Source organism: Branchiostoma floridae, chromosome 14 (assembly GCF_000003815.2).
Source record: "Branchiostoma floridae strain S238N-H82 chromosome 14, Bfl_VNyyK, whole genome shotgun sequence".
Taxonomy (NCBI): Eukaryota; Metazoa; Chordata; class Leptocardii; order Amphioxiformes; family Branchiostomatidae; genus Branchiostoma; species Branchiostoma floridae.
The window spans coordinates 8181782-8193585 of record NC_049992.1 but is presented as its reverse complement, the minus strand read 5'-3'; the positions used below and the strand labels follow the sequence as shown (position 1 = coordinate 8193585).

Below are 11804 nucleotides of genomic sequence, written 5' to 3'. Positions count from 1 at the left end.
TAGACAAGGGTACAGACAGTAAAAAGTACAAAGTGTCTATTCTATATCTCCTTGATTACACAGCTTATCTATATACATGATTCTACATGTACTTGTTTACTGGGAGGTTTGACTTCTTCTTTGGTGGCAGTGGCTGATGAAAAGTCCAACGTCTTTAATGATTAGTGGGTTCTGTGCTTTTAACAAGAATATAGTTTTGTTGAGGTCTAACAACTGGTGAAAAGTTTGAAATATTGTTTTGATTGTGTCAAAAAGGTTGTTTCCTTCGTCCTCATAATGGGGCAGTTATATATATATAGTACATGCAATACCATCATTGCCACACTGTTACAACATGTGATCGTTCGCATCGCCCAGTTGGAAATATGCCAGGCCTTGAAAACCTTATCCATCATGCAGCAGAGTCTTCTTTCTAGGTCGACCACGCTTCTGAATATGCACAGATTAGTCTGGTTTTCTGAAAGTATTTACTTGCAAACAACTTGGAGAGTCGCCGGTGTCTCTTTTGTTGCTTCGCGGTTGAATGGACGCATCTTCGTTTTGAAAGCAATTCAGTGCAAAAATATCTTTCCTGTATCTTTGAAATATAGTCAACAGGACAAATTGTACAACTTGGAGGAAAGGTTGATTCAAAGGACGTTAGACAACGTAGCTTGTCCTTTCTAGGCTGAAACGTAATTCCGGCTGCTGTCACGCCAGGGGAGCGCAAATATTTCTTTGAAAACCGTCAGCGCTTACAAAAATACAGCAATCAAGAGGCGAACCATTAATGTTTGTGTCACGCTAGCTTGCTGTTTCCGCGTCATTGCTGGTAAAGTAGGTGAACATTTCTACGTATCAGTAACTAGTTTACCATGAACATTTTTTCAATAAGCACAGGTCACATGATATGCAGTACCCCTTTAGTGTGCCAAGAAATTACATTGAGGGGGCGAAAATTAAAATTCTTCGTAAAAAAACGGAAAGGAAATTTTCCGTAATAACAAAGATAACACGGCTCCAAAATAAATTCGTGATTCTTCCACGGATGTGTTTAGTTTGTTTGTTCTTGTCTTTTCAACGGTGTCCGTTCTTTCAAAAACAGACGTGCTAACGTTACTTGTCAAAGGAAAATGTTGACTTTCTGTGTGCGGCACACTCACTGAGAAGTTATTTCGGGCTGACACGGCAAAAAAAATTGGTTCTCACTGAGAACCAAATTTTTTGGCCGTGTCAGCCCGAAATAAAGAGCATGTAGCTTATTACAACTGCATTAAAAATATTAATTGGTGCTTTCATAGTGCGATTTGGTGATAATTACATGCAATCTGCAAAATTTGCACAATTTGCAAAATACCGTGCCGAGGCGCATTGCGGTTTTCCCTCGCATTTAGTGCTTGGTCAGTTTTTTAACTTGGTCAACTCTAATCCTTGGTCAGACACAAAGTCACATTGAAGGCGGCCACTGGACGGCACATAAAACCGTTCTATGGTACAGTAAGAAGAGTACGAGGATATATATATATATAATGTGGAGATTCCAGAAGCTGAACATGATGAGAGCTTCTGAGGTTTGCAGACTTTCAAATAAAGACGGGAATCTTCTGATTCTAATGATCACAATAATACGCTGCCGTCGGTTTCAGGTGGTTGACAGACGGTCTGCCGAGGACACAGGGCTTCAACGTACTCTCCAAGCAGAGGTTGGTGGGGAAAATCGTGACCTTTTCCTTGTACATGTATGCTGTATTTTTCGACCAGCCTCCCCACCAGAGAGAGAGAGAGAGAGAGGAGGCAGATCGAAAAATACGGCATATATTTAAAGGTTACGATTTTCCCCTCCAACCTCTACTTGGAGAGTAGCTTCAACGGGCAGAAAAACACTCTGCCCGACGTCAAAGAAGGGCAAAATATCCAGACAAAGGAAATCATAGAGAGGAAACTGCGTCTGCTTCGGGAGGAGAGAGTACCTAACAATATGAAGACATTTTCCCCGTGCGAAGTAGAAGAATTGGAACAACTTTATGAACATTGGAAGACGGAAGGTACGCGAACGTTTTACAATCTGCATGACAAATCTTTGCTACTAAATCATGGAAATTTATGATACATGTTATCTTTTTCATTTATTTCGTGTAAACGTGTAGTCTGTGTGACACAAATTTTGCTATTCAGGGCTGTATATGTAACTGGCCCCTCTCAAGGATGTTGGGCGGGCTGCTATAAGCGAGATTTAATCAGGCTAGTATTTGGTAGATTTCACATTTCGTTATGTGTAGTCAGTTACATGTATATTCCAATTAATAGTTGTACCAAGTAGACTTACACTTAATGACACATGAGTCTAGAGAAGTTACTCTGACACCATACCCTAAAGCTCTTTGCATTTATTTCTTCCAATGTACCAAGGGAGAATACTGCTACCAACATTCAACCTTCAGCATGATTGCATACAAGAACATAGAAAAAAGCAACAAATAAATAACCTAGTACATTGTAAATACATAAACTTCGTTATATCCCAGCAAAAAAAAAATTCCACTGTCTGTACTATAGCCTTCATCGGGCTAAAATGACCAATCACAGAAAGCCAGTCATTGGTGAGGCGTAAGAAAATGAATGTTGTGTTTCTGATTACTGTCCTGAAAAAAGTAGGGTTGGTAGGCAATGATTCCCCCCCCCCACTGGTGAATGGTATAGGTTTCATAGTTTCATATTGGAAAAATCAGTAGCTTGACAAAAGCCAAATTCAAAGACATGAGTGTTGTGCTATTTATCACCTAATCTGCATAATTGATGATGCTGTTTTATAGTCTTCCTCTTTACTGGTGTGGAAATATTCTGCGTTTTCTTGAAAATGTTGCTTTAATTTTGGCCAAAGTGATCCAACAAATGCTTCAGGACACTTCCATATTAATAATAGACCTACATATACAAAGTTCAAGCACAATTCTATACTGCAATAGAAATGAACTTGACAGTGGAAAGCAATTCAACAATGTTTTCATCACTTAAATGTGGCAAGGCTAGGTTCATCGGGTCTGGTTGGTTGGGTAGCTGGAAATACAACTTTTTTTTCTTGGCTTGCCTCATTTGAATATGATGAGGGCTGCAGCACAGACTGAGACAAAGACTTTGTTCTCTTGCAAGGCAGTTTAACTGCTTACCATGTTATTCACATAATACAGAGATATGACCTTTCATTCCCACAAAATAATCCACTGACTTTTAAAACAACAAATTGAAACTTTACCATCCATGATTCCTTTATATTGCACATACCAACAGCAACATAACCAACATCACATACATGTACAAGTATTGTTCATACATACTAGCTTCATATCATACAAGTATAACTTCTGTGTGCGCACTTTCCATAAAATGGCGTTGTTAGCGAATTGACCGTAAACTGGTAACCTTACATTACTGGTAAAATTCGATCAGGATGCAAGTCGGGCAATATATTTTGCTGATACTTTGCCTGCTTTTAACTGAGCTTCTCCATGATAAATCTTCTGATGAAGGAATGAACCACATACAGGTGATTTACCATGCTGTTTTTCGTTAACTAAAGGCCACATCAATTTACTTTGTTGGTTCTCGGATTTTGCTATAAAACTAGAGGAAAGGAAGGAAAACTTGAGTATGACAGTATTCACTTCATAAAACTGGGGGCTTCTTTATTATTACGTTTATCCAGTTAAAGATTTTGTGTAATTGTTTCTAAATCCAAGAACTAACCAATCAAATTGGTGTGGCCTGAAGGCTTTGACAGAGTAGCACAAATTTTGTCTTGTTTTCTTGTGGTACAGAACACATAGATTGTCTTTTAAAAGCTCAAACTCTCTTCTACATGCACATAATTCTAGTTTAACAAAATGCTTCTAGCTTAAAGGTGGAAATCCAGTAGTAACATCATACATTCTGTACAGCACATTTTGGCCACACCTAATAGATCTGGTATATGGCATATATCAGTTTGTAAATAACTTGCCTCCCAACTTTTACACAAAAAGGCTTCCAAATTTAATACCTACATTGTACATTCTTGGCATACAGATTTACAAGTGCCATATTTCAACAAGACTTGATAGTTATCAATCTGATACTGCACACAGGTCCATATAGACAAAAACAGCAGCAAGGGAAACAGTCCCAATGTTTGTAACACTGATTGCGACTTGGATCTTAACATCAACCTTCCCAACTTCTTAAACTGTACAGCTCTTTGTCTGAGTCTAAAGAAAGTTCAAATCAGATCAATTCCACTTTTTCTCTCTATTTGTTGCTAATAACCAGTGGCCAGGCTAAGGCCTTAATCTCTGTAATGCATATCAAGTTTATTTTTTCAGTCTAAGCCCTACCCCTACATGTATAAGAAATTTGTGCCGCCAACCCCTACAGTATCTAGTAGTCCCAGTCCAGTGGGTCTTCTTCTTTGGAGGGGGGCAAAGTCAACCTGTGTTCATCATACAGGCTCTTGGCATACATGATCTGCTTGACAACCTAAAGAAGAAGGGAAAGGGGGGGGGGGGGGGGAGAGTGAACATTAGGATAAAGCAGAATATACATCATGGAGTCATTGTGCAATGCATACAATGATCAAGCTGTACAAATATTTTTATTTTATTTTTTGTTGTTGGTCATTTTGTTTCCTATTTCTGTACACATGGAGTATTCCATATCACGATTCAGGCCTTTGAGCTGTAAAAGTTTTTAAGTCAATAAACAATTTCAGAATCTTTCTCTCTCTCTCTCTCTCTCTCTCTTTGATGACTCACCTTCTCTGCTATATCTTTCGAGTCACACCTGACCACAGGTCGTTTCTGTGGGTTCTGACTCGGAGTGGGCACACCTGCCAGGTTATCTGCCTTCATCGTCACCTCCACATAGTGCCGCTCCTCACCTGGGTACAAACGGTTAGTGTTAAACTTTGTTTCTTTGCATAGCATAACTGAACTAGCCTGCAAATACTTTTGCGGAGAGGACAGAAGACACTCGGTAACTATAATACGGCTGAATACCAGGCTATAAACAAACTGCCTCATCATGCCAAACCTGTTCTGCACTCATAGTACATGTAACAGCTTAGTAATACGTAATGCCAGTTCACCTTTATCAGCGGGGTAATCTATATCTGTTGTATTAAATAAACAGGGCATTTAAGAATATCAAGTCAATGGTGGTTTAAAACTCCCAAATTTTTAAAAAATTGCAGTTTGAAACTAGTCTTTACTGATATCCTTAAATACCCCTATGTTACATACAACGGATAAACATGTGTACAAATGTCCTTTCCGAGGCATTCTACACGACTTTCCTCACTCCACCCAGGTGTAAAAATTGGTACCAGACTTTGCTTGGGGTGGTAAAAGGCAGTGGGAGGAGAGGGTTGGGCTCCCAAGACTGAGCCTTCGTCTAGACACAGCGGATAACAACCCACTGCCCCTACAGCCTATTTTTGTACCTTTACCTTTTACCTTTTTACTCTTTTACATGAACAAGTGGATGGCTGTCCTGAAACCCGGCCCAAGTATATTTCTACGCAGGAGGTGTCAGCCTTGTAAAGGATGTACTATCCTGTTGCCCACACCTCTCATTCTGTGAATCTTGATAAATACATAAACAGCCACAGGTCACACCTGTTTGCTCTGCTATCCTCTTGATGGCAATACAGTGGAACAGGTCGCTGTAGTTGACCTGCAGGATGATTGCTTCCGGGTCAGGCCCCCCGCGACCCAGGAAGTACACGGCCTCGCTGGACACCAGGCCCTGCAGGAAGTCCCTGTCGCTGTGTCTCAACTGCTCCAGGGAGATGAACCTGGTCAAACCAAAAACAGGTGATGGTCACCTTAAAAATGTAGCAGTGAACTGGAAAGCTAAACTAGATTTAAAGCTTTCAGTTAGCTAATTTTCAATTATGGTCTCCTATCCTTCCACCAACCATGGTTGTAAGTCAGCTGTGGTTGGCTAATGTTTGGCACAGTTGGTTCAGCTGCGCAAGCCGAATATCTTAAAATTTTCAAAACATTTGGCTTCAAATTATTTGGCTGTGGACTGGAGGTCTGAAATTGGTTGACTGGTGGTTGGGTGTAAGTCAGTAGGGGTCAAGGTGTGTTGGGGAGTCAAATTTGACTTTTAATCTAAAACTGGTCAGACTGCTCCCGACCTAGTACCGCAAACCTTGATTGGCTGTTGATCAGGAGCCATGTTTGGCTATGAGTAACCTAAGGGCTTAAATGACCAAGAATAATAATTACATTTCCCTGGTGTTCATGTCATTCAGCTTGTACAGGTAGTCCTGTCCCTGGGAGTGGAAGTCGGTGTAGCGGGGAAGGGTTCCGCCCGGTCCGCTACAGCATCTGGGCAGTCGTACACGCCGCGGCTGCAGCCTACTGCGGATACAAACCATTGGTATATCATTGATTATTATATTGGACATAATCACATTTGACACATGAAACCAAAGTAGAATACGGAAAATAGATAATTAATATTTCTAAATAATCTATGTACAAGTACTAATAATATAGTGTAGAAAGAACGTTTAACTTATTAAACTACATGCAATGAAAAGTATGTAGTATGCTAGTATGTACAGGTTCGACTTCTTCTTGCTTTTTAAAACAGTTGTAAATGTAAGAGTAGATGGAGCTTAAGATACATGGTTTCTCTAACTGCATAAGGAATTTAAATTTTTCTAATGCAAAAACACAGACAAATATTAGACAGATCAAAAACAATACTGCCCTGTGCATTGTAGCCTCTCCCATTGACTGTCTGTCATGTCTGATTAACAACTAGTTCTACTAACTCTGAACTATACTTTCTGCACTCTGGTAAGTCTTCCCACTCACCTCACAGCTGGTTTCTTACAACATATGATGAATTACTGGTTTAAAATCATTTTGTTCCAAAATGTACAAAATTAATGTAGATAGAAAAACAGCATACAACAATGGGAGTGAGCCTAACTATGCTTGACATTTAAGTCTGCTATGATGCAATACAGTACATACTACCCAAACTGTTGTCCAAATGGCAGATCTGAGTAGGAGAAACATTTCTGAGTGACTGACCTGGCATCATCAGAAGCTGCCGTGTCTCTCACTGCCAGTGCTGTGCCTGATGCAAAGTCCAGCAAGCCTGTTGCTGGTCTGGTTACCGTGCCAACAAGGCCCTTCCCAAGTCCTGAGAAAAAACCCTGCAGGGAGCAAAACAGACGAATTAAAACTGATCTGCTGCTGATGTGTCTTCAGGCATCATTATTGTATTGCCTAATCTTTGAGCAGTGAGAAGGTTCAAATGAAAAAGTTAAATCATCCAAATTGAAAAGGTGTTAAATCATGTTGTAACCTTGCATTTCAACTTTTAATGGATAAGTTTTCTCTTAAAGTCGGTTCTTCATTTTCAAGAACAGCGATGTATATATCGTGAATGTGATCACTAAACACTATGTACATGTAGTTTGAATCCTTGAAATCTAGAATTTAAATATTAATGATTATTCTAAGATTTAAAGTGACCAGTTTTACTGACTTGTGATTTTCTAATTTGAGAGAAAAGACAGGACTCCACCATACATACCTGTACTACATGATTGTACATGCATCTCCTACTTCAATACTACTGATACTTACTTCGACTCCTCCCTTGACGGCTCCTTCTGCTGTCTGTGTGACCAGACTGGTCAGACCCCCCACGATGCCGAACCCCAGGCCCTTCAGCCCCGCCACGATGTGCTCGCTGCCCGAGCCGCCATGTTGTCGGATCTGCGTGCGGGTCTGCTGGTGCTGGGAGTCCAGCGCGATGTTCCCCAGGCCGTCCGACAGCGCGCTGGTCATCTGTGGTGGGGAATATAGCACATGTAACAAACAGCCTCAGAAAAATCAGCCCTTCTGACACGTCTGAACGGCTCGTTCGGATCGAGTCCGTTCGTCACTGAACGGGCTCAAGGAACGCATTTATGAATGCTTGTAAACATTGTGAAAGCCTAGGAACATACAATTTGGGCCAATTTGAACTGTGAATGGCCAAATGGTTATTCCAAACGGTTATGTGAACATTCATGCAAATTTGATGATAAGGTAATGGTAGTCCTATAGGCCTTTTTTAGGTCATAGGGGCAGTGGATGGTATCCACTGTGTCTAGGAAACAGTATTGGGAGGCAGAGCCCATCCGGCTTGAGTCACTACAGAGTGGGATGTACCCCTGAAAAGGTGAAGGTAGTCCTATAGCCTTTTTGAGGCCATTGGGACAGTGGGTCATTAACCACTGTGTCTAGGGAATTTGTGTTGGGAGGCAGAGCTCATCCAGTTTGAGTTGTGCTCGAGATCTCAAACGCGTAAGTTCTGCTGCAGTACCGTAAAAAACATGCTACGGGGCCCATAATCTAAATGTTTCAAGGTCTCATCAACACCTACCCAGGTACCAAATATCAAGACAATCCATCTAGGCAATCTGCAGTTATGCAGGTCATTACATACATACATACAATTACACACATACACAAATGTTACCGAAAACATAGCGTTCTAGCGAACTTCAAGGTAAAGCAAACTTTAAGGTAATAAAGTCTGTACAGACTCCTTCGACCCACCTTGGCTGCAGAGTTGGACAGCCCGTGTGTGACGTTGCGGAACAGTCCAGAAACATTCCCATGCTGCACCAGTCCTGACAGCCCGTCCGTCACGTCATTGAAGAGGCCGATGGGATTTCCCAGAAAGTCTACAGACCCCAGGATCTTAGCAGCCTGGCCCTTCAGCTCCTGCCAATATGGGAAAGATAGGACGACTGTGAACAAAATGTATACTAGTATGAAGTGTTTGTTTGGACCCTTGTATTGCCTAGTGGCCTTGCTGTTTCAGTAGCACGTTATGTTTTTACAGGGAGGGGTTGCTAGAAAAGTAAATTTTGGGTCCGATACTACATGTATCTATCAAAGGTTGGCTAAAATTTGAACTTTTTCAGAGGTACATGTGACATATGACATTGGGTACGTACATGTTGCTGCCTGGTGCTCAATCTTGTATAAGGCCTAAGAAAAAAATGTTTCCTGTTTAGCGATATACCCTAGAAAAACCTGCCAACCCCAGCCTTTTTTTGGGTGGAGTCACATAGCTTCCAGTTAGAATCTTTATTAAGCCTGCTTATTATGCAAGTAAAAAACTGCTTGTCCTATCTAATGAAGGATAAATGTGACGTTATCCACTGATTTGTAACTTAAGCACAAAATTAAAGTTTGACATTGAAAATATAAGTGTCCTAAATTCATTGCAGCTTTATATTGTTAACCTTTATTGTTTCATTGTTTCAGGCCAAAGTCTAAAAGAAAACAAAAATTAAATTCAATCTAAAAAAAAAAGAAGATAATTCCTGCCTACCAACCCAATTTTTTTTCTGGACTGAAACAGTCAACACAACTTTTTTTTCATCAGCCTTACATTGTTACATTTCCTAGGCCTTACTTTTATTTCCTTGGCCTTACATTGTTACATTTCTTAGGCGTTACTTTGTTGCCTAGGCCTTACATTGTTGCCTGTATATAGCCCTTACATTTTTGCCATCCAAATAAAGTCAAAGACAATGCACCTCGATGTAGTGGCTGTATATACAGTCGATAAGAAACTGTCGCATCTCGAAGGCGTGCAGGCAGGTGAAGGCGTCCAGGTCAACAGTCAAGGCCACTACATGTTTGTATGCCTACATTGTTGCCTAGATCTTACATGTACATTGTTGCCACCAAAATAAAGTCAAAGACAACGCACCTCGATGTAGTGGCTGTAGATACAGTCAATGAGGAACTGTTGCGTCTCGAAGGCGTGCAGGCACGTGAAGGCGTCCAGGTCGACCGTCGCCTCCTGAAAGCTGATGAGGGTCAGGCCCAGCCGGGCCTTCAGAGCTTTCAGGTCGGGCGGGAGTTTCGCTCCGCGGTTCACCGACAGTTTCATCTCCGTAGGGTGGAGCTTCAGGGTCTCAAAGTAGTATCTGTGGAGAGAAGATGTGAAACTTATCTCAAACATGTTTAACTCACAGAAGAACTAATCTTCCACTGGTCCTGAAGGAGAAGACAGACACTACATGTATGTGTAGTATTTATAGGTTTGTATCAGGGAAATTCCAACAAAAACATTCACGAACAGGGGAGTGCAGCTTAACATCCTGTGCTACAGACTACCACCCTTTCCAGTAGCATGCATGTCGGGTGAGCAATCATAGCCAGGATGTGAACTCCCAACCTCTTGGACCAGAGGCAGGATCGCTGACATATGGACTATATGCAAGTTGTCTTATAGGAAAAAAAATGTTTTTTCCATTGGCACATTATTCCTTTACTATTGCCAAACATGTTTTTTTTTAAAAGGCTGTGTTTATACCCCCGTAACATGTAGAGAAAATCGATCGGACGACGAGTCTGCGAGCTCTAAATTACGAGGAGGCATGACTCTGATGCCGACGAAAAAATGGCAGAGTTCCCCCCTTCCCGTCAGGGGTCATGCTTCTTCGTAAATCAGACCTTGCAGACTCGTCGTCCGATCGATTTTCGCTACATGTGCCGGGTTATAGACACAGGCTACTGTAACAGCCTTTAAAAAAAAAACATGTTTGGCTGGGGTTAATGAGACGGCGGCAATTGTACTGCTGGCCACTAGGAGCACGATCGGGCTATGGTGGGCTGTAATATATAATCTAATGGACGTTCAACAATTTGCATTACCTTTTAGCTGTTGTTGCTGCAGTGTGGTTCCTCCAGCTGTCGAACTCGGCCACATCCACACTCTCCATCTCAGCTGCCGAGGAGCCGAACCCGAAGAACTGCAGCAGCTTCAGCAGCCCGGACTCCTCCAGCTGGAGCACCAGGGGGCTCACATGCAGCATCAGGTGCTGGAGATACAAACAACTTATCAATTAACTGTCAATTAATCAATTGATGAGCTATGTACATGTGCCACACAGCACGGTTCGATGGCGTCAAAAGTGCACAGGAAACACGCTATGACATGCGGTACCCACAAGTGGCACAACGGCTGTTTCTTATGGTCTCCACATTGATAAAAGACACAAACAGTAGACTACACTCTGTCGAAAAATAGATTAACAATCAATGATTAATCAATGCGCTCACATGCAGCATCAGGTGCTGTACATACAATCAACTAATCAATCAATCTGTCAATCAAACGATCAATCAATCAACTTGAAATGTGCCTCTTTTGAAAATTGGAATATCGAATGCAACTGTTGGAATTAATGATAATTTTGCGCACATGTTGAGTTAACAAACTGCGTTTTCTTGGGTGGGTATGACATAAATAGAATACAATACAGTGTGTCCTGCATCACCCTTGGTCCCAGCTCTCCCATGGGTTGGATTACCCCCCAGCCTTTCAGTCTTTGGGCGATAATGGTGTGTTATGCCGAAGGGCGGTTATACCAGTTATATTGATACAGATACAGATAAAGATACTTTCAGCCGTCTGGCTGGTATCTCATGTGATACGGAATACTCCATCTTGTACTCTACATTTTGTACATGTACACAGCTTGCCTAACCTTATATATCTCCGTGTCCTGTCTGGTGCCGGGTTCCTTCTCCACAGCCATGTGTACAGCGGGTCGTTCCCTCTGAGCCTCCAGACCACAATGTGCCATGTGCAGCATGACGGGCCAGCAGCTACCAGACAGCTGGTTGTCAACCTGTCGTATCACAGAAAAAACGTGTTAACTTCTTCGAAAAGTTTGAATGTCAAATCGCTACCAGCTTCTTGATCACACCGAGCCATGTGCAGCATGACGGGCCAGCAGCTACCGGACAACTTCG

The 11804-nt window shown here is 41.7% G+C and overlaps 1 protein-coding gene across 1 annotated transcript in view; it reads right to left on the bottom strand.

Annotated features, from left to right (window-relative positions):
- Nucleotides 1–2351: 2351 nt before the first annotated feature.
- LOC118430079 (vacuolar protein sorting-associated protein 13D-like) overlaps nucleotides 2352–11804 on the bottom strand; it is a 64973-nt gene continuing 55520 nt past the window's right edge. Inside the window, exons 65-74 of the mRNA XM_035840788.1 lie at nucleotides 11537–11680; nucleotides 10701–10867; nucleotides 9751–9970; nucleotides 8583–8750; nucleotides 7623–7826; nucleotides 7062–7186; nucleotides 6243–6377; nucleotides 5625–5803; nucleotides 4764–4888; nucleotides 2352–4488 (exon numbers count right to left, since the gene is read on the bottom strand). Coding sequence (XP_035696681.1) covers nucleotides 4390–4488; nucleotides 4764–4888; nucleotides 5625–5803; nucleotides 6243–6377; nucleotides 7062–7186; nucleotides 7623–7826; nucleotides 8583–8750; nucleotides 9751–9970; nucleotides 10701–10867; nucleotides 11537–11680 — 1566 coding nt within the window. The 3' untranslated portion in view covers nucleotides 2352–4389. The remainder of the gene's footprint in view (nucleotides 4489–4763; nucleotides 4889–5624; nucleotides 5804–6242; nucleotides 6378–7061; nucleotides 7187–7622; nucleotides 7827–8582; nucleotides 8751–9750; nucleotides 9971–10700; nucleotides 10868–11536; nucleotides 11681–11804) is intronic.